The sequence below is a fragment of the Myotis daubentonii genome, chromosome 7, assembly GCF_963259705.1.
Source record: "Myotis daubentonii chromosome 7, mMyoDau2.1, whole genome shotgun sequence".
NCBI lineage: Eukaryota > Metazoa > Chordata > Mammalia > Chiroptera > Vespertilionidae > Myotis > Myotis daubentonii.
This window is the reverse complement of record NC_081846.1, coordinates 28,742,346-28,769,825: the sequence shown is the minus strand read 5'-3', so window position 1 is coordinate 28,769,825 and position 27,480 is coordinate 28,742,346. Positions and strand designations below refer to the sequence as shown.

General features: G+C 43.1%; 1 protein-coding gene and 1 pseudogene across 1 annotated transcript; both read left to right on the top strand.

Moving 5' to 3' along the window:
- Positions 1-579: 579 nt before the first annotated feature.
- Positions 580-23,223, top strand: LOC132238818 (thiamine transporter 2-like; annotated as a pseudogene).
- A 998-nt stretch (positions 23,224-24,221) lies between these two features.
- On the top strand, positions 24,222-24,587 carry LOC132237935 (small cysteine and glycine repeat-containing protein 6-like). Its single transcript, XM_059702469.1, has one exon. It carries the CDS (start codon positions 24,222-24,224, stop codon positions 24,585-24,587), a length of 366 nt encoding a protein of 121 aa, XP_059558452.1.
- The last annotated feature ends 2,893 nt before the right edge of the window (positions 24,588-27,480 follow it).

Sequence of the window (27,480 nt, the reverse complement as noted above, 5' to 3'; positions counted from 1 at the left end):
TGGCTAACTTACCTAAGCAATTCTTAAGAGGATTTTCACCAGTGACCCCCACTGTTTCAGCTGAGATGAAACTTCGTCCCTTACTACAGTGCTTTTAAGTAATCAGTAATATTCTTTTCCATCAAGAAACCCAAAAGAAAAGACTCAAGTTTCTGTGTTTTGTGTGTTTTGACCCATAATGTATTTTCTTTTTTTTTTTAGCTCTCATATATGTCTGCTATCTTTTACTTTTTTTATTATTTTTTTAAATTTTGTTTTATTGCTTAAAGTATTACAAAGAGTAGTACATATGTCCCCTTTCCTCCCCACCCCTTGACATTCCCCTGGCCTCCCCTACCCCCAGTGTCTTGTGTCCATTGGTTATGCTTATATACATGCATACAAGTCCTTCAGTTGATCTCTTTTCGCTGTAACAATAATTTCCCCCCTCTTAAAGACCGAAGGACAAAAAGAACATGGGGAAGAGAATGCAAGTTTTATAAAAAGAAGTCAGTTGTATTGATGACTAGTCTTTTTTACTTATTGTTTTTGTTATTTTGTGGGATGGCTTTTTTTTTTTTTTCAAAAGTTGAACCATCCATGAATTGTTGGGGAACTTTGCCAAGCCATTCCTGAGTTTTTCCCATAGTAATTCTCTGCTTCTTAGGGTTTTTCTCAATAATGAGACCTTCAGAGCTATTTTTGTACCTTATTTAACTTGACCATATAAAAATATAAGCCTCAGTGTAGATTTCAGTCTTGTTAGAACTAATGTCAGCACTTCTTACAATCTCAAATATGAGCAAATGGGCTGTGATAATTTTAATGTAGAAAATAGAAACTTTTGCTACAACAAAAATAAGGAGGGTGCAAAACAACCTTCCTTTGATCTTTGACTTGTATAAAAACATAGTCTAGGACAGTGATGGCGAACCTTTTGAGCTCGGCGTGTCAGCATTTTGAAAAACCCTAACTTAACTCTGGTGCCATGTCACCTATAGAAATTTTTTGATATTTGCAACCATAGTAAAACAAAGATTTATATTTTTGATATTTATTTTATATATTTAAATGCCATTTAACAAAGAAAAATCAACCAAAAAAATGAGTTTGCGTGTCATAGGTTCGCCATCACTGGTCTAGGACTTTGTTGCTTATTATCAGTAACCTAAAATAAAGTCATCTCTAGTTATGAGTACAAATCATAGAGAATAGTAAAAAATTGGAGAGGAAAAGTTTACTGAAAAAGCCTGTGGAAAATTCCCTGAAGATTTTCCCTCTTTATTTATAAGCTATAAGCCTTGTGTACAAATTCTTGCATGGGTGCAGTCCTTCGGCCTGGCCGGTGATCGGGGCATCTTGCCCATTCCCGATGTGGGGGAGGGAAGGGACTGTGGGAGGTTGACTGGCAGGCCTCAATTGGGGCAGATTGGGGCCAACCAGGGGGAGGGACTGTGGGAGGTTGGCTGTGGGAGCGCATTGACTAGCAGGAGGCAGCTCCTGCATTGAGTGTCTGCCCCTTGTGGTCAGTGCACTTCATAGCAACAGTCATTTAGGCTTTTATATATATAGATATATATAGATAGTAAGGCTGTTTTTAACTTTTGGCCAGGTCATAGGATTTAATTCTCAGAAGTCCACTAATCAGGCTTCAACATTACCTGGGAACTTGTTAGAAATGTAAATTCTCAGGCACCATCCAGACCTATTCAATCTGAATGCCTGTATTTTAGCAAACCCGCTAGGTGACTCTGATATGTGCCTGGTCACCCAGATGGCATCTCAATGGTCTGCACATTGACCTACTGAGATGAATAAAGGTGAAGATGGTCAGATTCTACCAGTATTGAAACATCCTTTTTAACTATGGCTCTGACTTTCAGGAAGAGTAAACTATTCAGGAGGAGTGACTTTCAGGAAGAGTGCTCACAGGCAAAGTACCTGAACAGACCCAGATTGCCCTGGAAATGCTGTTAGGTGAGAAAGATGAATATGTGCATTATAGTCTCTTTTCCCAGCCTCAGTAGCTCTTGCAGATCAAATTACAATGGAAAATGTAAGAATTATTATTCATTTTTTCAATTTAATCTGCTGAAGACTGATAAAGAAGTACTAAGGTCTCCTATAACTGTAGTATTTCTTTTGATTTCTCCTTGTGTACCTGGTAGTTTTGTTTCATGTGTTTTGATGCTATTAGTCAGTGCATAAAAGTTTATGATGGTTGTATCTTGAATATGAAATATTCTGATTATTTATAATATAATGCTTCTTGCTCTGAGAACAACAACAACAAAAATAATGTATGAAGCAGGTAAGAGTAATAATTGCTTTTTTTACACCTGGAAGAATGAATCCAATCTGTCATCTTCGCAATTTGTTTTCTTGAACTTCAGTTTCTCATTGCTTTCATGCTATTGTCAGAAATTTATGTGAAGTTTCCGATTGGACCCATTTTGGCTTGGGCCAACCAACATGTCCTAGGATTAATACATGTCTCCTGGACAATGTACATGTCAGAAACCCATGGTGCATTTCACTTCCATGTGCTTGTGTCCTCACACTTCCTCCATTTAATGTTACAGATAATAAAAGACATCTTTCCACTTTGGACATACTCTTACCTGCTGCTGCTGCTCTTGTTTGGCCAAGGAGTGACAGCCATGCAGGTTGTGGAGCTCTTCTATGGGACAGTCACTGCCTCCAAGGTGGTCTACTTTGCCTACATATACAGCGTGGTCAGCCCAGAGCACTACCAGAAGGTGCAGGGGCATGAGTCACGCTGGTGGCCTACATGGCCCAACTCTTGATGACACTGGCCAAAATATCAGACTTTTACCTCAGCGTCATATCCTTGGCCTCTGTCTCTGTGGCTTTCCTTTTCTCACTTTTTTCTATCAATGCCCAAGAAAAGCATGTGTGTTTTTTTTTTCATGCAAAACCCATCAAAGAAGCTCTTTCAAAGACACCAGGACAAGATGCATCTTAGAGGAGCTCAGAAGGATCGCGAGCCAGGCTGCCAAAAGCTGGTCACCATTTCGGGGAAACGGAGTGACGTCCAGTGGAGCGGCCCAGAGCCAGAGAACGTCGCTCTGGGAGTTTCTGTGCAGTGCCCCAAGATTTGAAGGAGTGCTACTCCTCGACGCGTCTTTTATGCTAGTTTCTGTGGTGGGCTCTTCCACAGAAGGTTTTAATCAGGTTCTGAGCAATGTTCAAGTCCTGTGGGAGAACAGAATAGAGAGCAGATCAGCTTGTAAAGATAAGTTCTGTTCTGTGAACATTCTGTTTACACACACACACACACACACACACACACACACGTACTGGTTGACATATGAAATATGTTTCTTTCTTAGGCTATGTTCCATGAAGTTTGAAAACTACTCTAGGAGTTACTTTCTTATGTCAAGGGTTCCCAATCAAGGCAACTTAAATATTTGCATCTTTTCTTAATCATAGCTGTGGGGACTTGCATAAGCTTGTTGCCTACTAATTAATACTATTTTCCACACCCAGCTTCCCCATTCCCTACCATAATCAGATATCTGCTAGAATAACTCAGTTAATCCAGACTGGAGTCTTACAACCTTCAATCCTATCTCCTCTCCACAACTAAGTTGTTCTTATTAATTAATTAATTAATTAATTAATTTATTTATTTATTTATTTTTAAATGATAGACACATACTTCATTTTTTTTGACACATACTTCTTTTTTAAAATATATTTTTATTGATTTCAGAGAGGAAGGGAGAGGGAGAGAGAGATAGAAACATCAATGATGACAGAGAATCATTGATCGGCTGCAAGCCCCCCACTGGGGATCCAGCCTACAACCTGGGCACATGCCCCTGACCAGAATCAAACCTGGGACCCTTCAGTTCGCAGGCCAACGCTCTATCCTTTGAGCCAAACCAGCCAGGGCTAAGTTGTTCTTTTTTAGGTTGTATAATTTTTTCCTCTGGCCTCTCATGCATATTATATTTTCATTCAATTGCCATTAAAAGCCCTTAACACATAGTAAGCCTTGGTTTTAGTGACAATGGCAGCTGACAACAAAGAGTAGTATCATGGAAAGGGGACAGGCAAGGTGTGACAAGGTGGGAGGGGCAGGGAAGGGGACCCGTGTGTCCCTGAGTATTTAGTGCTTTTCCCTGAGTTGGCTGGTAAGTGTCTGCTTCATCCTTATTTACCTATAGCTGGATTCTGATATTGCATTTTTCCAATAGGAAAAAGGCAGGGAGACTGAGTGACCTTGAGGAGGTCTGGATTCACCCTTCAGCAACCCCTGGCTTTCTGCCTTGGCAAAACTTCCCTCCCTGCTGAGAAGCTACAATAGTTGGGGAGTTTTAGGTACTTGTCCATGCACTCTTCCTTTTCTCCAGAACATATTTTTGACATTTGAAACACTTTGCAAAGGTAGTGAGGTACGAAAGGGGAGGTGAGGTGGGCTGATGCAAGAGTTAATGCTCCGTAGTGAGAAGGGTGGAGCCCAGAGCCTTCTTTGAAGTGAGCCCAACAATTCACTTGGATTTTCCTGACATAATGCAGCTTCTACATCAAATAAGACTTTGAAGATTACTATTTTTGAAGTTGGGGTGTTCCACACCCACATATTTATTCAACATTTCAGGTCCATTGTTGAGCGAGTATTATTCTCATGTGCTTCCTGAAAATTCCAATTTGACTCCAAGAAACCTGTTCTAGGATTTGATTCACCTTAAAGTCGCTTCCTCTATATGAACTTGCTTCTGGGGAAAAGAGAAAAGTCCTCTTCTCTTTAGATAATGTACCCGTTATGTAGGGCATGTGTAGGAAAAGTAAAATTTTCATCAAGTTTGTTCTTTAAAAGCTCTTTTAGCACAGTCCTTTGTTTCCTTGTGATAACAAGGTCCCTAATTAGTGTCAAATTTTTAGGCAAAACCAAGTGAACTAGGATTGGCCTAAGGCCTCACGTAAATTAAACCACATCATTAAGAAATATGGTGAGGGTAGTAAGAAACCTGACAATTAACTACCTAGTTCACAGCACATTATAGGAACACCTGATAAGTGCATCCAAGGAGTGCACATTATAGCCCTAGCCGGTTTGACTCCGTGGATAGAGCATTAGCTGGTGGACTGAAGGGTCCCAGGGTCAATTCCAGCCAAGGGCACATACCTTGGTTGCAGGCTTGATCCTTGGCCCTGGTCAGGGTGCTTGCCAGAAGCAACAAATCAATATGTCTCTTTCACATCGATGTTACTCTCTTTCTGTCTCTTCCCCTCCCTTCCACTCTCTCTAAAAATCAATGGGAAAATATCCTTGGGTGAGGATTAAAAAAACAAAGAGTGCTCTGCATATTCCCAAAATGGGGCGGGCCCACAGCCTTGAGCACTGGTGCAGACATGGCTGTTGGAACGCCAGAGGCAGAAAAATGGTCCTTCTCCTGAGGCACACTGACAGGAATATTTGTGGACCACTCTTCTCCCTGAGGCCCTGGCTTCCTCCTGTAAGACAGTGGCACCCAATGACCCCTATGGTTATTGGTAACTGGACTGTGGGCCTTGTAAATTCCGACCCCCAGATAGCATGTGACCTGGGAGTTGGAGGCCCTGAATTCAAATCCCATCTCTGGCTGTGACTCAGGTTCATGCTGCCTGGATCTCAGGTTCCCCATGGTTCAAAGCTGGCATGGAGACAGGTCACCTGTCTATCCCTTCCTGCTGGAACATTCTAGGTATCTAAGTTTGCTTTTTGCTCCCCTGCTTGTGCCATTCACACTATCATTGTTTCTTGTGGCTCCCGGATTCCAAATGTATTGCTTGCACCCAATGCGGGGGCACTGGGGTGGAGACTATAGTTGCCAGCACAAAAGGTGGCGCACACACACACACACACACACACACACACACACACACAGCTCAAATACCCTTCCTCTACCTCTGCCCTGTGCTTGTGCATTTTTTTTGCCTCGCTTGGCTCTTCTCTCTTTTCTACAGGTCACTATACCCAGCTTGCCCCCTAACCCTGAGCAAGTGTGCACACACACACACACACACACACACACACACACACACAAACTGGAAATGTGCTCCAGCTTATCAGCTTCTCCTGAGAATTAGCAGACCACAGCGGGACACTGCCCATTTCCCCTTGCTGGCCCAGCTTCTCCATGAAAGATCCTGCTATGTCTGCTTGCTCTATAGTAAAGGAGTATCCCATTTATAGCTTTGTGAATTTAAAAAGTCATATAAATGGAATCTGGCTTCTTTCATGTAACATAATGTTGTTAATAAAAAATATTTGTATTGAGAAAAATAAATATGATGTAGTTAGGATACATCCCATTTATTAAGAAACCTTTTCATTAAGCAGGTGAAAGAATGAAAGACCTACCTAAGACTGAGCCATCATGTCATTCCAGTTAAAGTGGTTCTCATTGCCTACAGCCAAAGGGTTTTCCTTGCCGGGGCTAAAGTTCAATCATAGGAAAGCTTTATTTACAAATTCCGGAAACCTAGTTAGTCTCATGAACAAAATAGTCAATCTTACATATTTCTATGAATATTCAACACAAAACAGTTAGGATATTGAGCTATTCTCTTACAAAACAAAAAAAGATAAAAAGAAGTCATTTCAGAAAACACAGGTAAATGAAATACCACCAGAACATTAAAATAATCTATTTTAATCTCACACTTGTTCAATAGAAGGAAGGAATCTTTATCTAATAAATATTAAAACTAAGAGTCAGATCAAGTCAATCCTTTTGGAGATTATTAAACAAACCATTGTTATTTTCTGAAATAAAATTTGAATTCCTGATTTATTATCCAGCTTGCAATTTGCTCTCCAGTTTTTCAGAAATTATTAAGTGTGTGATACTATGGAGAGAATGCAAGTTTGAAATTAGCAAAATATGGATTTGACTCTTCAGATTTATTAATGACTTTTAAAAAACTTTTAGTTTTGGAATATTTCAAATGTATTTTTAAAAAATAGAGAGACTACCTAATGAAGCCTCATGTCCCATCACCCAACTTTAACAATTATTACTTTATGGCCAATCTTGTTTCATCTGTACCTTCTACCCAATCCCTCACCCCTGCCTCAGAGATACAGTATTTTTTTTGTCTCAGTTTTCTCATCAACAAAATGAAGAATATAATACCTATTTCATGAGGTCTCACACAAATTAAATGCTAGTGTAAAACACACCATTCCTGGTCCACAGTGTACTTAATTCATGGGTGTATTTCTCTCTTTTCCTAATTGAATAAACAACATCTATTCACTCTAGTCAACACTGTTAGGATTCACTTATGTTTTCAAAGGACTATTACATTAATCACCTCTAGATAGTTCCTTTATTTTTCCACAAATTCATTGTGTCTTAATTGAAATTAATTTATTCTTATAACTAAAGTAGGCAAAAGAGAACTTGAGATGAAGATAACCCATTAATCTATCTTTCCTCCTTTGTACAACTATTTTGTATGACCTGATTTAAATGTCTGCTTTCTTGGAATCAATACACTTTGACCTCTTGGATATTCACACCCATCAAAAGCGTGGGGGTGGGGGTGGGGGAATTAAATTAGACAGAAAAGGTCAAGCTTTACCATTGTTTTCCCAGTTATTCAAGATTTCCAAATCTTTCACCTTCCCCACCAAGAGAAATCTAGATAGAGTTAAGACCCTCTTCTAAAATGTCTCTTTGTATTTCTATCATCTCTTATCATTTCTGCCAACATCCTTAATGCTAGAACAATTTTTATTGAAGTTCTTTCATGAAAAGTTATTTAAAACTTTTTAAAGTTTACCCAGATGCCAGAGTAGGATAAGCAAAAAATATACAGTCCAAAGGCATAACAGAAGACAAATCCTATTTCTATAAAATATTTCCCTAGACCAAAATGTGTTATTGGAGGTACCTGGTTTTGAAAAGCAACCTTCTTAAAAATTGATTTTGGTAGTAATCTAATTAAATATGCTTGAATTAAACTCTAAAAGCCAAGAATGCAGAGATATATTGATTGCTAATCTCAATCACAAATGTAAGTTTATCATTGATTATGCACTTTTGATATCCCATGAGCTCCTTAATATAATGGCAAATGTCACTTTAAAAAATTGGAATTTAAAAACTACAATGACTCAGGATTTTCATATGACACAGAGATTCACGGGAGAGAAGGCTTCATTCAGACATCCTGATGTAATTCTTCCTTTTTTTTTTTTTAGCATATCTAAAACTACTTAGGCTCTTTATGGATTTTCCAATTTGAAAGGACCATGGAGATCTTTTAAAAAAGAGATTTCAAGCACATTTCAAAGATTGTTAGCAGGTTAGGGGGAAAGGGCCCAAGAGAAGCTAAATAATCTTTTTACCTCATCTAGAAAATGTAAGAATCTTTAAGTATACAGCTAGTTATATAAGGAGTGGTAACTATAAAGTATCTTTACTGACTGTATGAGAACTTGATGTGGTATACCGATGATAGAATGTTCTGGAAAAATCTTTAAAAAACTAGATGAGATTTATGTCTGAAGTAAGAAGGGGTTTTGGACGGAGTGCGTAAATAACCACACAACATCTCTCAAAAAGGTTAATTTTTCAAAAATAATCCACTTTTAATTAGGTAAAAGAAGTAAAAACTTCCCACAAATGTCACCTCAAAACACACAACTAGTGACAAATTGGTGGCCCATTACTATGTCTCTCCATCCCCCTCACCCTGCCCCAGTTCCACCTTTCCATTTGCAGAGATACCCTTTGGTATGGGGAACTGCTTGGACAAACATCAATGTCTTCTTGATTTAGAGAGTGGACAAAGAGGCCCCTCTTCCACTCATGAATCTCACTGCCTTCACCCTCTCCCTCCCTGCGTGGCCTTGAGGCTTAACCTATGAAAAGCAATTCTTGATACTGTGGGGGGAAAAAATTACTCCCTTTGGTTCTCAGCTGGGTCTCTGTAACAAAAGAGAGATTAACAAGAGGAAAGCATACACATTTATTTAATATATATTATATGTAACACAGGGGCCTTCAAAAGAAAATGAGGACCCAAAGAAATAATTAAACCTGAGTGGTTTTTATACTAGTTCTTTTTTTTTAATTCTCATCTGAGGATATTTTTTCTTTGATTTTTTTAAGAAAGAGTGGAAGAGAAAGGGGAAGATAGAGAGAAATATTGATGTGAAAGAAACACATCGAATGGTTGCCTCCTGCACACGCCCTGACCAGAGCCCAGACAGGGCCAGGGCCTGGGAGGAGCCTGCACTGAGGTATCTGCCCTTGACTGGAATGGAACCCCGGACTCTTTGGTCCACAAGTTGACACTGTCCACTGAGCCAAACCGGCTAGGGCTTTTTATACTAGTTAAGGTGAAGAATGTAGAGTCATGAAAAAATGTGATAGTACCAAAAAATAAGAGGAATAAACTGGGGAAACAGGATGGCCCATCCATTCAGACCCTCTCAGTGCCCCTTCATCTTCAGAGTTAAGACTGTTCCTTTCCTCCAGGTATGACCTGCTCCAGGGGAAGGTTAGACACTCTTTTCTGCACCTGCTACATCTCAAGTTCCTCCCGTTAGAAACATTCAGTATGCCGAGGTGCCACATTTGGAGGTAGTGTGTCCTGAACCTCGTCACCATTACGAGTGGGAAGTATAGACATGAAACAGGACAGGGAGAAGCCTGTGCTGCCAAGTGGCCCCTCAAGGTCATGAAAACCTCAGCTGCTGTGCTGCCATCTTTCCCGTCCTCACTGGGAAATGCAAAGTGACACTGGAGCTCTCTTGGCAGGAAGCCATTGCACTCAGCCCGCCGGGACCCGCCAGATGGGCCCTGATTGCACACCCATTAGATTATCTCAGTAGGATAACTGGTACTTTCGTCTACCTTAAATTACATAAAGTCAGAATCATGAAAATGGATATTAGTTGTAACCCCAGAGGGCTTAGTAAGGGAAGGGGCACTCTAAAGAAAGATTACCTCACAAAAGTAGAATAGTGATGCTTTTATTTTAAGGGCATGAAATGGGGATTCGTTCAGATTTGGGGCAGCCTCATATATGTCAAAATTGAAAATTTCCCCCTGTGTTTAAAGTATGTGATATTATCCAGTCCAGATAGCTCCGTTGAGTGTTTTTACTTCCCACTCATTAACTCAAACATGTGACATGTGTGGTCTTAGGTATCACTATTTCATAGTCTACTTTGGTGTCTTAACAAATAGCTGAAGGTGAAGGCCAGCTTTTCACTAGCAAACAAAATAACCACTAACATCGATTTTGAACTAGTTTGGGAGGTGATCATCCAAGCGTCATCCTGTTTTCTTACTTTTCTGTTCTAATGGAGATGGCCTCAATGCTGCCCCCCTCATTGGAATCAATCAGGGTGATGGGATTGGGGGACTGAGCTTGAAGAAGGAGAAGGGGGGTTTCTGGGTTGCTTGAAATTTCAACAAGTATTTTTAAAAATATTAAATTAAGAAAGACTTACTTCCATTAAAGCAACAATAGGCTAGGTATCAAAAAAAATCCTCACATTACAAACCATTCAAAATTTCTGGATATAAATTTAACTTTTCTAATGAGTGGTTGAATTGGTTAAAAGATAATTTTAACAGGAGACCAGATAGACAAGGAAGCACTGAATCTGTCATGTGCTCTCTCCCAGTGACCTGGAATGTTGGCTTCAGTGGCAACCCAGGGGGCTGCATCCTCCATGAGTGCAACAGAACACAATACGAAATTACGGGGGGCGGGGGGGGGGCTCACAGAGAAAACTAATCGGGGCAGTGACAGAGGAATTTGTCTTTATAAGCCAGCACTCACATAAATCTGGGGCCCAATTTTTACAGGCTAAATTTTTAAAGAGTGGTGATAATTTAGTTTAAAGTGGTGTTGATGGTCAGTGGCTTACTAGGACATAACCCCATCATAATTCGAAGAGCATCTATACTTATATTTATCTTGAGGCGTTTTTAAACAGGTGACGAAAATACTGGACAAGAGTGTGAGTCGGTAGAAGAATGTTCAAAACTAAAGATGTTTATACTGCTCTGGAGGAGGATAAAAATTACTGACTGGTCACCAAGCAGGGAGTATGTTGGCAGTCCATCGGGTAGAGCGGCAGATTTTATCACCATCATAGCTGAGAACTGCTGGGTCATGGGAGTAATAAAATGAAGGCAGGCTTTTAATCAGTTTTATTAGTGTTTTCAAATTCTCTACGACAGTTCTCCCCCTTACTGCCTTTCCTGGGGCAGACAACACCCCCCACCACCCTCAAACACCATTGCTTTGTTTATTTAAGAGTTAATGTTTCAAGTCTAACTCCCTAAAATATTGGAAACAGATTTTACAATTGCTATACAGAAAAGAGGAATAGAACGTATTATGTAGAAAAATATTAACACAAAAAAGAATTAAAGGAAGAAAGGGGGAATTAAAGAACATGAACCATAGGGGGAACTATAATGGCAAGAAAATATGTACAAGTGTGTCAGTTATCACTAAAATAATATATGAACTTCTAGATTGAATAATTTACAGGAAATAGAGGAGACAGAAGAATTTATTAAATGGCACCCAGGGATATCACAAAAAAGTGGGAAACTAGTTTTTTTCAACAAATGAAATTTGAAGAGAAAAGAGATTGAGTGTCTTAGGAGATTTCTCAACCAATCACAAAGTGTGAATTTTATTTGAATTCTGATTCATATCAAGACACTAAAAGCGTGAGACAATTCGGGAAATTTGAACATTGCCTAGACAGTAGAAAATTATTAACATTTTAGGTGTGATAGTAGTTTCTGCTTATGCTTTTTTGAGCCCTTATTTTTAAAGACACAAGTGACATTTTTATCAAATTATATCATAAAGGATTTAAATCAATCATTTTGGGGGAAGGGGAAAGTATTTGGGGTATTGATGAAATGAAACTAGCTCTGACTTGGTAATTGATGAAACCTGGTGATGAATATATGGGCATTTGAATTATTAACAATCAAGCAATTCTAAGCTAAGCTAATCTACCCAGCAAAAAACTAAAAATTACAAAAAATATGGTTGAGTTGGATTTTAAAAAGTTCATAACTATACTGTAGTTATAGAAAATACAAATAAAATATAAAAACATCTAAAGCTTGGGGAAGGGAGATGGAAAATTCACTCCATGCAAACACAAATTTTTAAAAGTTAATACAGTTAATTTTTTTAAAAAGATAAAATTGGGCTGGCTTTAGCTCAGCGGTTCCTTCGCATACAGAGCTTTCTAAAAAAGATAAAATATAATTAAAACCTGTTGATCTTGCCTGCCCAGCATGGCTCAGTGGTTGAGCATCAACCTATGAACCAGAAGTTCACAGTTGGATTCCAGGTCAAGGCACATGCCTAGGTTGGGGCCTTGATCCCTAGTGTGGGGAGTACAGGAGGCAGCAGATCAATGATTCTCTTTCATCTCTCCCTCTCCCTTCCTTTTTTGAAATCAATAAAAATATATTTTAAAAAATACCTGTTGATGTAGATTAAAATGATTAAGAATATATATTAAGAATATATATTCTAAACTTCTATGCATCTAATACTTTTGTTGTTATTTTAGAGTGAACTTTTTTACTTATTAAAAAAAAAAAAAAAAAAAAACAGCCGAAACCGGATTGGCTCAGTGGATAGAGCGTTGAAAGGTCCCGGGTTCAATTCCGATCAAGGGCATGTACCTTGGTTGCGGGCACATCCCCAGTGAGAGATGTGCAGGAGGCGGCTAATTGATGTTTCTCTCTCATCGATGTTTCTAACTCTCTATCTCTCTCCCTTCCTCTCTGTAAAAAATCAATAAAAAATATATTAAAAAAAACAAAAAAACAAAAAACCAAGGTTGCTATAAACAGTATGTCTTGTTACTCCGGAAGCGGTCTCATATACCTCCAGTTTACCAATTCCATCATTTGCTTTTGGGCTTGATTTCGTCTTATGTTTTTTTGTACAGTAACATGCTGTACAGGTTTGTAGCCAGGAGTAACAAGCCATACCACATAGCCTCGGCGTGTAGTAGGCTCTACCATCTAGGTTTGTGTGAGTGCACGATGATGTTCATACAACAGCAAAATCGCTGAATGACGCATTTCTCGGAACGTATTCCTGTGTTAAATGGCATGTGATTGCATTTAACATGCCCCCCATGTATTTTATTGAATGTTGCAGTGTACAACAAAGTTGAAAAAAGAAAACTTCATACACAAGAAATGAAAAATGGGAAGAAAAAGATTGAACATATCAGTAAAATAAACCCATCAAAAGCCCAAATGGTGGTCCCACAGTCAAACTCTATATTTGGGTCTTACTGGGAATGCCTGTGCTCGGCTTATGGGCCAGCAGCTGAGGGACATGTCATGTTACATCAATAAAACACGCCGTCTCTCCTGGGGAGACTACACATGGGGTGTGAGGGGGGAGGAGTCTTTGAGGCAGAGGGATGTTTCACTGAGGGGACACCGTGGTCACCAGAGACCTGGCCAGAGCTTCTTACAGGACCTTTGATTGTGATGACACTAGAGCAAATGTTTTAAAGGCTTTGTTCAAAGATAAGTTCTCAAGTTTTAGACCAGGATTTTGGATGTTCAAACCCAATGAAGGCAAATAAGGAATACGTTTTTATGAGCATGTAGTTTTCATTTTATTAGGAAATTTGGCTAACATGTGATCACTAAGAACACATATCCACACACAAAGGGGAAAATGATGCATGGGAACAGGGAAGCATAGAACAAAAACAGAGCTGACAGGCAGTGAGCACAGCCATCAAAACAAACATTAGGAATCATGATTTCATTTGGCTGAGTTGAACGATTGGCACAGTAACTCAGGTACCAGGATGCACTTACACCATTTGCATGAGATGGTGCTTAATAGTTTGAAAACTTTTCAGATGGAAAAACTTCAAAGAAAGACAGGAATGGAGCCCAGGACCATAGGGAAGGAGAAGAGCAAGAGGATAGACAGGAGGGCAGTCTTACAAACAGATTGGGGACCACCCGCACCTGCAGACGGGCCGCCTAGCAGCAGCATTGCCTCTGGCAGCAGCACTTACACTGGCAGCACTTCTGCTGACAACAGCCCTTCCCACAGCCACAGCCGCCACAGCCACAGGAGCCACAGCCACAGGAGCCACAGCCACATGAGCGGCGGCGGCAGCAGACCACGGGGATGCTGCAGCAGCCCCCACAGCAGCCACGGCAGCAGGGGCAGCAGCTGGAGCAGCAGCCGACCCGGTAGCATCTGCAGGTGGTGCAGCCACCACAGCCGCCGCCACAGCGGCCACCACAGCCGCCACAGCCACCACAGCCACCACCACAGCCACCGCAGCCACCACAGCCACAGCACCCCATGTTGTTAGTAGAGAGGACTCAGGAGAGGTGAGGAGTGAAACTCAGGAGAGGAGGGAGGTTGGATGTCTCCTTCTGCTGGTGAGCGCTTATATAGCACCTCTGGGGGTGGAGAGGGAGTGATCCAGAACACATGACCAGTGGTCACTTCCTTGTTGTTGTTACTACAGTTTCCATATAGGGTATCTAGGGTTATGTCTGTTTACATTCTTCTGAACTATTTTTGACAATTGCTCATTTCAGCTTTTCTTTTTAAGGTCATGTTAGAAGCAAACCAGATGCTAACACGTTATAGGGGATCCTCATTTTCATGGAAACACAGTTGAATCTTTGAGATTTGGCATTAAGAAGGCATCCAGTTGCTATGGGCTCCTTTCCACACCTCACTGGTTTTTTCTCCATACATTCGGTTGAAAGCACGTTACAGTGTTTCCTCGCACTCAAAGTCCCAAAAAACAATCCTACCAGATTGGGAAAAATAGAACCTGAGCAACCAACCTGTTAAAAAGTGAAGCTGGGGAATCTGACAGCCACCACGGCCCCATCCGGGTCTCAGGCACCGGCAGCGATGGCCACAGATGCTCCTACAGCAGCGTAAGCGACGAAGAGTCCACTCTCACTCTCATTTTCTTGCCTTGTATTCTTTTCAGCCTTGGTATTAGTCCCCATCCCTAAATTCCATCTGGACACACTCCTGCATACAGGTGCACACCCCTCTCCCCTGTCAGGCCTCCTATTTCTCTGGTCTCTGCACCTGCACTCCCCAAGGGACCCACCTGCTCCAAAGTCGCCGAGGTCATGCTACTTAGCACAGGGCTGTTGCTCTCAGACATCCATTGATATCATATCATCAAGGACAAGAAGTCCTTCCCATCCAAAGCAAAACACACCAACAATTACATCATGGAAATGCAGATGCGTGAGAGGATTTCGTTCTGGTTTTAAAACAACCATTCCAGCCCAGGTGTGAGAAGACCAGTCACAATGGTATGCTCCAAATGAAGAGGTAAAAGTAGACATTTCCACTGGTCAGCAAATCCAGTAACGGCATCTGGCCTTGGCTGTGGCCTTTGAATCTGTTTCCGTTTTCACATCCCCAGCTCCCAATGTTGCTTTCTATTGCAAACTCTTTGAGGTCTAGGACTGTGCCTTAACCTTCCCTGTGCCCCCTCTCCCTCCTCAGAGCCCACAGATCACCTGGCCAGAGGCTGCCTGAGGATGTAAGCCCCGCCCACAGGGCACAGGCACAATGCTTATCCCCTGAGAATCATGGATGCACAGAGAAGTCTGCCCATTCCTGCTGACAGAATGCTTCCCTGGAACTCTTAGGCCTTCTTTTACTCACATTATAACATAATATTTTAAAAATGAACAAAACTGAAAGTGTGTGAAGATATCTACAAGGGAAGTAAATAAGAGGTGAAGGATTCTTCCATGTAAATGGAGCCAAATAGCAACAAGGAAGTGGTCATGTGTCCTCCCTCTCCCACTCCCAGAGGTGCTATATAAGGGCTCCCCCAGCAGAAGGGCATCAGACCTCCCCCTCCTCCTGACTATCACTCCTCACCTCCCCTGAATCCTCTCTACTGACACCATGGGGTGCTGTGGCTGTGGTGGCTGTGGTGGTGGCTGCGGTGGCTGTGGTGGCTGTGGTGGCTGTGGTGGCTGCGGTAGTGGCTGTGGAGGCTGTGGAGGTTGCGGTGGTGGCTGCACCACTTGCAGATGCTACCGGGTTGGCTGCTGCTCCAGCTGCTGCCCCTGCTGCAGAGGCTGCTGCGGCGGTTGCTGCAGTGTCCCCGTGGTCTGCTGCTGCCACCGCTCCTGTGGCTGTGCCTCCTGTGGCTGTGGCTCCTGTGGCTGTGGCTGTGGTTGTGGGAAGGGCTGTTGTCAGCAGAAGTGCTGCCAGTGTAAGTGCTGCTGCCAGAAATGTTGCTGCAAGAAGCAATGCTGCTGCTAGGTGGGCCAGGCGGCCTCTGGACAGGTGCTACAGGTAAGGCTTCCTCCTTCCTTCCTGCATGTTCTTCTCTGACCTGCAACTCACAACCTTGACCTAAACCTTATGACCAAACACAGGAACCTCACATTTCTGTAGTTTCTGTGATCATGCCAACGTTTAATAACCACCATTCAAATTAATAATTGTACAGTCTTCTCTGTCACCATTGCAATCATGTCCTCTCCAAAACAGAGTCAAGATAGTTAATGTTCTACCTTCTTGAAATGCTTCTTTATTTACCTCCTGTTCTTACCACTGCATTGTCATCTCTGTGTAGGCAAAACAACTGTTATCTTAATAAATTATATTAAATCAGCCTCAAAGAGCCATTTCTTCTTCTCTTTCCAGTGCTAACACTGCCCACCCACGGGGGGAAATATGTTTAGATCCCATCAGATGAAGCAGACATTATATGTGTAAAGCTATCAATGAATCAAAAACTAGATAAATTCTTTGGAATAGATGTAGATGGCTTATGAATGACTAATCTGTCGAAGGTTTATCAAGAATCAAAGGATTTAGAGGCAAATCCTCAACCTTAATGTCATAAATTAAGCTCTCCCCAAACCTCTCCCTAGACAGAGCCTTAGCAACCGAAGTCTGAGTGTGTGACTGTGTGCACAGACCCTTCAGGGTCATAGGGGCACTGAGGAACTTGCCACATTGGAGGATCATCGTTTGTGATGGTCACTTTTGTCTGCTTCCAGAGTCCTCTTCTACTGCGTGTTGATTTTGATTGACATGCCTCATAGCTCTGAATTACTCCTAAACACAGCATAAACGGAGGCCTGTGTTCCATCACATTTCTTTGACCATTAGCACTACAGCTCATGTGTCCTTTCCATTCAGCCATCACCCATCACTAAGCACCCATATCCTCCAACTCAGGTGTCCTGGAACCCAATGACGAAGTGGGCTCCAGCCAAGGCAGGCATCATAGACATCTACCAGCCACGTCAAACTACAAAACCAGCTCTCAGCTGTACCATGAGAAGATGAGCATTAGATTCAAAATAATCATATTATGAGCCACTTCCATATCACGCCTTTTCTGAAGGAGCAACATACACAATAAAACGTGTCTCCAGACGCCCCTTCTGTTAATTTCCTGTCATGACCCTTGGCCCTTTTGTCTGTAGACTCTAGATTATTGATCCATCATGGTTGGTTTAGAGCAAAATGAGAGAGAAAAAGGTCAGGGGGCTGCCTGTTGGGTCAGGAAGTGGGATGAGGTCAAAGGCAGCCAAGCCCCTTGGGAGTGTCTCCCCGGAGAAGGACATTCTTACCCCAACCCCACAGCGGGCTGTTTCCCTGCCATCCCAAGCTGAACCTGACAACGATGGATGCTTAAACAGGTAGAACTGACCAAATAGAATGAAATAAGCAAAGAAAACATGAATGACCATGTCAGATAAAGCTCCCAAAGGGGTCATTCCCTGTGGAATTCAGAAGATAGAGTTCGAGGAGGGGGTTATGAGATGAGCCCCCTCAAATTCTAAGTTGACAAGGTAGTTTGGGTACACACCTGGCTCTGTTTCTATTTTTTTACCACCTTCCAACATCTGGAGCTTCAGTTCCCTCTGGCCACCCAGAAGCCCTTCATTTCTCTCAGTCTCTTGGGTTTAACTCAGGGTTCCCACCCTCTGACTCATCCTCCCTCCCTACCCTTAGGACCACATCTTCTCATGTGGCTGTTCCTCAGCCAGGAGAATGGGCTCAGGAAGGATGCCCTCATCCATCTACCTTACCCAGCTTTTCCTCACTGAGGATTCTGACACAGTTTTCCCACAAAGTCAGCTTTATTGGCACAGTTCTGGGACATGCAGCCCCTCCTGGCAAAGAAGATGTAAAGCTTCGGAGGCCCTTGCTGCCCCTGCCCCACTCACGTGAACCTGAGTTTGTTTCCAGTCACTGTAATTAGAAGGCATGGAGTGGTCAGGATTTGCTGAGGGGTCATACTCGGTGTTTACACTGATTTATGAGAAAAGGACCCAGGGATCACGGTGAACCAGTGACACTTGCTGAACATTTATTTGCCAAGCCTCATGTTGGGTCATTTGGGGGCCAGCAAGACAGAATTCCTACAGTGAAATAGGTGACAGCTTGATATGGAAAGAAGATAAGTATAAATCCATAATGGCTACAGGAGAAAAATACCAAAGGGCATATTATATTGAGCATAGGTCACTAGCAATAGTACATAAATGAAGGACAAAGTATATGGCATCTCTATGTTTTGTTACTCTTTTGTTATAAAATCCATATGTTGAAGTCTCATCTCTCATAAACTGAGAATGTGACTATACTTGGCGGTAGAATCTTTTTTTTTTAAAAAAAAATATTTCTATTGATTTCAGAGACAAAGGCAGAGGGAGTTATAGAAACATCAATGATGAGAGAGAATCATTGATCAGCTTCCTCCTGCACATCCCACACCAAAGATAGAGCCACACCCCAGGCATGTGCCCTGAACTGGGAATTTAACCATGACCTCCTGAGTCATAGGTCAACGCTCAACCACTGACCCACGCCGGCTGCAGTAAAGAGATAATTAAGTTAAAAGGAGGTCATTAAGGTGGGCCCTAATGTTTTTTTTTCTTTATTGATTAAAGTATTACATATGTGTCCTTATTCCCCTACTGTCCTCGCACCCCCCCCCCCCCATGACCTCACCCTCCTGGTGTCTGTGTCCATTTGTTAGGCTCATATGCATGCATACAGGTCCTTTGGTTGATCTCTGGGTCTGGTGTTCTTATAAGAAGAGTAAATTAGGACACAGACATGTACAGAGAGAAGACGGCCTTCTACACACCAAGGAGAGAGGCTGCAGAAGAAACCAAAATGACCAACACCTTGACCTTAGACTTTCAGTCTCTAGAACTGTGAGAAAGTAATATCCTATTTTTCAAGCCACCCAGTCTGAGTTACTTTCTTATGACAGCCTTGGCAAACTAACACACTCTTTTGGTCATGCGTGATGGGTGTCAATGATACACATGTTTGAGTGTGTGCTGAGCTGAGGGCTTAAAGGGATGCTGTGGCCAAAGCAAACCCATGTGATGAATCATCCTTGATGTTTAAATGAAAGAAATGTGCCACATGCACGAGGTGGCACATGGATACAGTGTGGTTTCTGGCTTTCCCTAACACATTCAGCTCTCTCTTCCTCCACCAGAGCATAGTCCACTCAGTTCCCACCACATGAAGCTACCATCAAATTCACAAGGGAATCAGACAGGAAATATCCATCAGGGGTGAGGGTAGGGTGATGGGGACTGAAGAATATGAGAAGAACACCCATATGCACACATCCTACATCTGTCAGTTCCTGAATGGTTGTAGCTTCCTCTCTGTAATCTGATTTCATTTTGGGTCTTCCTTTAGGTTATCCTAGTAATTGGCCAAAACCTGGTCCATATCCCTTACTGTGGGAAATTTATAGGCGGGACCTCTAAGGATTTGAAAACTAAGCGAGGACATTATCAGATTGAAAAAGAAAAAGATTTGCTGAGGTCAGTTAAACTACAGAAATATATTTTTAATTGGGACCATGTTGCCTTTTCAGGAATTAGTCCCTCTGAAAACTGGCTCCTGTGATGAAGGTATGCGGAAACTTCCTGCAAAGACAGGGATGGCTGGCCTTCACTTTGCAGTGACAGCTCCTCTACCACTCTCTGCCTCTAGTCCAAAATGAACCAGAGGTGATGGAGAGAACACACACCGGAAAGTCTACGGGGAACAAGGAGCCACATATTCACTGCCATGACGTCATTCTGAATGTTTGCAAGAGCTACCTTCCCACCTCTGATGGAAACACCCATGGCAGGTGTCGCTTTCAGCCTTGGATCCTAATGATCTGAGCACAGCCCACTTCGCCCAAAGGCCTGCGTTCATGTCTAGGTGTTCCTCAATATGAACATGTCAACACAAAGTAAAGAGCCTTCTAAAATATTTATGTCCTAAATACTACTCATGGTCTCAATTATCAAATACTATTGTATTTCGATTTATATCTTCAAAGTGAGTGATAGTTGTTGAGGATTAACTAAAGTTGAGTTTCCTTTCTAGGTATAAAAGAAATAGATCTTCCTATTTAATGGTTTTCCTATCAGGAATGGACAATCCCAGTCTGTCAAAAAGGCACAGATTAGATAAGGACTGCTCAAGGTCCCTCTAGGCTTGGGAAGAAATAAATGAAAACATGGTTTAAGTTATTGAGTAAGATCTGAAATGAATCTGAGGGAAATCCTAAGCCTTAACAATATCCCACTCAAGCTTATATTAATTCAGACAAAAAAGCAAACAGCAATTCACTTGGAAAGAACCAGTGAAGCCTGAGGCTGGTAAAGTCCATGTCCATTGCTGATCACTCGTTTAGCACAGGCTGATGAAAAAGCTAAACTAGCAACACCGAAGCTCTAATGGGCACTGCTGGCTGGATTTAGAGCAGTGGTTCTCAACCTTGGCTGCATATTAGAATCACCTGGGAATATTTTTAAAATCCTGATTTCTCGGCCTCATCCTCCAGAAACTCTGTTTCTTTGTTATGGGATGGGGCCACAACATCAGTAACAAAGAATTTCCAGAGGATGAGGCCCAGAAATCAGGATTTTAGAAATATTCCCAGGTGATTCTAATGTGCAGCCAAGGTTGAGTACCACTGATTTAGAGGGAAAAATAAAAGGCTGCACGCATGCAGAGGTGGAACTCTGCCCTCTAAGCAAAGAGGTAACGGCCCCAGTGGATGGAATTAAAAAATCAGTGTAGCCATCCTTATCTTGGTAGTAGGCGTATTTCTGAAAATGTGTTTAAATGGGTTCTTTGTGAATAAAACAGGATTTTTTTTAGGGTTGTCTTTTATTTATTTCTTTTTGATCTTTATTGTTGAGAGTATTATAGATGTCCCCTTTGTTCCCCCCATTGTCCCTCTCCATCCGGTTCCTGCCCTGACCCAGGCCTTCACCACACTACTGTTTATGCCCGTAGGTAATGCATATATGCATATAAGGTCTTTGGTTAATCTCCTCCCACGCCCCCACCCCCCACCCTCTTCCTATAGATTCTTTTTTTAAAAAAATATATTTTTATTGATTTCAGAGAAGAAGGGAGGAGAGAGAGGTAGAAATATCAATGATGAGGGGGGAAATCATTAATTGGCTGCCTCCTGCCCACCCTCTACTCTAAGGGATTCTGCCCACAACCTAGACATGTGCCCTTGAACGGAATCAAACCCTAGACCCTTCACTTCACAGGCCGACGCTCTATCCTCTAGTCAGACTGGCTAGGGCCCTTCTAAGATTCTTAATAAATTAGGAGAATTTGTCTATCTGTAAATGGAACTCTTGCCTCAAAATGAATCCAAACTGTAGATAAAAGTCATACTTTAGGTGTTCTGTTGGTGTGGATAACTGGGGTGCAGGGACAGGAGAAGTATCCACATGGACCTTGCTCACTATTCTTACCCAACACCAAGGCCTTTAAGGGAGATTAAGATTTTCCCAGAGGGGGGATATGGTCAAACAAAAATAAAGGCAAGGGGAAACTTTAAATGATTATTTTAATTTATTTGGAAATTTAAAAACAGCTGTTGACAAATATGAATACAAGTGGGAAAGGGGGCAGAGATAAAAACATATAAATGTGAGAAAATAATCAGGTACAGGTAAAGAATATTGGGAATGGAGACCCTATTGGATTAAGCTCAGTGATGTCACCTTTTCATTAGAAACAAGGCCATATTCATGCCTTTGTTCTGGTTCTTAACTATTCGCTGGAAACTTTTTGGGTAGGAAAATTAAAAGCACAGAAAGCAGAAAAGATAGGAACCCACATTCAGGACCAAAGTCACAGGCCAAGAGCTAAGTCCCAGAATAGCAGGTGATAGCAGGTCAGGCAGGTGGACAGAGTAGAGGAAGGCCTCCGCCTCTGCTGCCCAGAGACAGAGGCGCCGCCGGCCGCCTAGCAGCAGCATTGCTTCTGGCAGCAGCACTTACACTGGCAGCACTTCTGCTGACAACAGCCCTTCCCACAGCCACAGGAGCCACAGCCGCAGGAGCGGCGGCAGCAGCAGACCACGGGGACGCTGCAGCAGCCCCCACAGCAGCCACGGCAACAGGGGCAGCAGCTGGAGCAGCAGCCAACCCGGTAGCATCTGCAGGTGGTGCATCCACCACAGCCACCGCAGCCACCACCACAGCCACCACAGCCACCACAGCCACCACAGCCACCACCGCAGCCACCACAGCCACCACCGCAGCCACCACAGCCACAGCACCCCATTTTGTCAATAGATAGCAGTCAGGAGAGGCAAGGAGTGATAATCAGGAGAGGAGGGAGGTTGGATGTCTCCTTCTGCTGGTGAGGGCTTATATAGCACCTCTGGGGATGGAGAGGGAGTGATCCAGAACACATGACCAGTGGTCACTTCCTTGTTGTTGTTACTACAGTTTCCATATAGGGTATCTAGGGTTATGTCTGTTTACATTCTTCTGAACTATTTTTGACAATTGCTCATTTCAGCTTTTCTTTTTAAGGTCATGTTAGAAGCAAACCAGATGCTAACACGTTATAGGGGATCCTCATTTTCATGGAAACACAGTTGAATCTTTGAGATTTGGCATTAAGAAGGCATCCAGTTGCTATGGGCTCCTTTCCACACCTCACTGGCTTTTTCTCTCCATACATTCAGCTGAAAGCACGTTACAGTGTTTCCTCGCACTCAAAATCCCGAAGAACAATCCTACCAGATTGGGAAATACAGACTCTGAGCAACCAACCTGTTACAAAATGAAGCTGGGGAATCTGACAGCCACCACGGCCCCATCCGGGTCCCAGGCACTGGCAGCGATGGCCACAGATGCTCCTACAGCAGCGTAAGCGACGAAGAGTCCACTCTCACTCTCATTTTCCTTGCCTTATGTTTTTTTCTGCCTTGGTATTAGTCAACATCCCTCAAATTCCACCTGGACACACTCCTGCATACAGGTGCACACCCCTCTCCCCTGTCAGGCCTCCTATTTCTCTGGTCTCTGCACCTGCACTCCCCAAGGGACCCACCTGCTCCAAAGTCGCCGAGGTCATGCTACTTAGCACAGGGCTGTTGCTCTCAGACATCCATTGATATCATATCATCAAGGACAAGAAGTCCTTCCCATCCAAAGCAAAACACACCAACAATTACATCATGGAAATGCAGATGCGTGAGAGGATTTCGTTCTGGTTTTAAAGCAACCATTCCAGCCCAGGTGTGAGAAGACCAGTCACAATGGTATGCTCCAAATGAAGAGGTAAAAGTAGACATTTCCACTGGTCAGCAAATCCAGTAACGGCATCTGGCCTTGGCTGTGGCCTTTGAATCTGTTTCCGTTTTCACATCCCCAGCTCCCAATGTTGCTTTCTATTGCAAACTCTTTGAGGTCTAGGACTGTGCCTTAACCTTCCCTGTGCCCCCTCTCCCTCCTCAGAGCCCACAGATCACCTGGCCAGAGGCTGCCTGAGGATGTAAGCCCCGCCCACAGGGCACAGGCACAGTGCTTATCCCCTGAGAATCATGGATGCACAGAGAAGTCTGCCCATTCCTGCTGACAGAATGCTTCCCTGGAACTCTTAGGCCTTCTTTTACTCACATTATAACATAATATTTTAAAAATGAACAAAACTGAAAGTGTGTGAAGATATCTACAAGGGAAGTAAATAAGAGGTGAAGGATTCTTCCATGTAAATGGAGCCAAATAGCAACAAGGAAGTGGTCATGTGTCCTCCCTCTCCCACTCCCAGAGGTGCTATATAAGGGCTCCCCCAGCAGAAGGGCATCAGACCTCCCCCTCCTCCTGACTATCACTCCTCACCTCCCCTGAATCCTCTCTACTGACACCATGGGGTGCTGTGGCTGTGGTGGCTGCGGTGGTGGCTGTGGTGGCTGCGGTGGTGGCTGCGGTGGCTGTGGTGGCTGCGGTAGTGGCTGTGGAGGCTGTGGAGGTTGCGGTGGTGGCTGCACCACTTGCAGATGCTACCGGGTTGGCTGCTGCTCCAGCTGCTGCCCCTGCTGCAGAGGCTGCTGCGGCGGTTGCTGCAGTATCCCCGTGGTCTGCTGCTGCCACCGCTCCTGTGGCTGTGGCTCCTGTGGCTGTGGCTCCTGTGGCTGTGGCTGTGGTTGTGGGAAGGGCTGTTGTCAGCAGAAGTGCTGCCAGTGTAAGTGCTGCTGCCAGAAATGTTGCTGCAAGAAGCAATGCTGCTGCTAGGTGGGCCAGGCGGCCTCTGGACAGGTGCTACAGGTAAGGCTTCCTCCTTCCTTCCTGCATGTTCTTCTCTGACCTGCAACTCACAACCTTGACCTAAACCTTATGACCAAACACAGGAACCTCACATTTCTGTAGTTTCTGTGATCATGCCAACGTTTAATAACCACCATTCAAATTAATAATTGTACAGTCTTCTCTGTCACCATTGCAATCATGTCCTCTCCAAAACAGAGTCAAGATAGTTAATGTTCTACCTTCTTGAAATGCTTCTTTATTTACCTCCTGTTCTTACCACTGCATTGTCATCTCTGTGTAGGCAAAACAACTGTTATCTTAATAAATTATATTAAATCAGCCTCAAAGAGCCATTTCTTCTTCTCTTTCCAGTGCTAACACTGCCCACCCACGGGGGGAAATATGTTTAGATCCCATCAGATGAAGCAGACATTATATGTGTAAAGCTATCAATGAATCAAAAACTAGATAAATTCTTTGGAATAGATGTAGATGGCTTATGAATGACTAATCTGTCGAAGGTTTATCAAGAATCAAAGGATTTAGAGGCAAATCCTCAACCTTAATGTCATAAATTAAGCTCTCCCCAAACCTCTCCCTAGACAGAGCCTTAGCAACCGCAGTCTGAGTGTGTGACTGTGTGCACAGACCCTTCAGGGTCATAGGGGCACTGAGGAACTTGCCACATTTGAGGATCATCGTTTGTGATGGTCACTTTTGTCTGCTTCCAGAGTCCTCTTCTACTGCGTGTTGATTTTGATTGACATGCCTCATAGCTCTGAATTACTCCTAAACACAGCATAAATGGAGGCCTGCGTTCCATCACATTTCTTTGACCATTAGCACTACAGCTCATGTGTGCTTTCCATTCAGCCATCACCCATCACTAAGCACCCATATCCTCCAACTCAGCTGTCCTGGAACCCAATGACAAAGTGGGCTCCAGCCAGGGCAGGCATCATAGACATCTACCAGCCACGTCAAACTACAAAACCAGCTCTCAGTTGTACCATGAGAAGATGAACATTAGATTCAAAATAATCATATTATGAGCCACTTCCATATCACGCCTTCTCTGATGGAGCAACATACACAATAAAACGTGTCTCCAGACGCCCCTTCTGTTAATTTCCTGTCATGACCCCTGGCCCTTTTGTCGGTAGACTCTAGATTATTGATCCATCATGGTTGGTTTAGAGCAAAATGAGAGAGAAAAAGGTCAGGGGGCTGCCTGTTGGGTCAGGAAGTGGGATGAGGTCAAAGGCAGCCAAGGCCCTGGGAGTGTCTCCCCGGAGAAGGACATTCTTACCCCAACCCCACAGCGGGCTGTTTCCCTGCCATCCCAAGCTGAACCTGACAAAGATAGATGCTTAAACAGGTAGAACTGACCAAATAGAATGAAATAAGCAAAGAAAACATGAATGACCATGTCAGATAAAGCTCCCAAAGGGGTCATTCCCTGTGGAATTCAGAAGATAGGGTTTGAGGAGGGGGTTATGAGATGAGCCCCCTCAAATTCTAAGTTGACAAGGTAGTTTGGGTACACACCTGGCTCTGTTTCTATTTTTTTACCACCTTCCAACATCTGGAGCTTCAGTTCCCTCTGGCCACCCAGAAGCCCTTCATTTCTCTCAGCCTCTTGGGTTTAACTCAGGGTTCCCACCCTCTGACTCATCCTCCCTCCCTACCCTTAGGACCACATCTTCTCATGTGGCTGTTCCTCAGCCAGGAGAAAGGGCTCAGGAAGGATGCACTCATCCATCTACCTTACCCAGCTTTTCCTCACTGAGGATTCTGACACAGTTTTCCCACAAAGTCAGCTTTATTGGCACAGTTCTGGGACATGCAGCCCCTCCTGGCAAAGAAGATGTAAAGCTTCGGAGGCCCTTGCTGCCCCTGCCCCACTCACATGAACCTGAGTTTGTTTCCAGTCACTGTAATTAGAAGGCATGGAGTGGTCAGGATTTGCTGAGGGGTCATACTCGGTGTTTACACTGATTTATGAGAAAAGGTCGCAGGGATCATGGTGAACCAGTGACACTTGCTGAACATTTATTTGCCAGGCGTCATGCTGGGTCATTTGGGGGCCAGCAAGACAGAATTCCTACAGTGAAATAGGTGACAGCTTGATATGGAAAGAAGATAAGTATAAATCCATAATAGCTATGGGGGAAAAATACCAAAGGGCATATTATATTGAGCATAGGTCACTAGCAATATCACATAAATGAAGGACAAAGTATATGGCATCTCTATGTTTTGTTACTCTTTTGTTATAAAATCCCATATGTTGAAGTCTCATCTCCCATAACCTCGGAATGTGACTACACTTGGAGGTAGAATCTTTTTAAAAATATATATCTATTGATTTCAGAGACAAAGGCAGAGGTAGTTATAGAAACATCAATGATGAGAGAGAATCATTGATCAGCTGCCTCCTGCATGCCCCACATCAAGGATGGAGCCTCAACCTAGGCATGTGCCCTGAACTGGGAATTTAACCATGACCTCCTGAGTCATAGGTCAACGCTCAACCACTGACCCACGCCGGCTGCAGTAAAGAGATAATTAAGTTAAAAGGAGGTCATTAAGGTGGGCCCTAGTGTGTTTATTTTCTTTATTGATTAAGGTATTACATATGTGTCCTTATTCCCCTACTGTCCTGGCACACCTGCCCCCCCACCCACCACTCATGACCTCACCCTCCTGGTGTCTGTGTCCATTTGTTAGGCTCATATGCATGCATACAGGTCCTTTGGTTAATCTCTGGGTCTGGTGTTCTCATAAGAAGAGGATATTAGGACATAGACATGTACAGAGAGAAGACAGCCTTCTACACACCAAGGAGAGAGGCTGCAGAAGAAACCAAACTGACCAA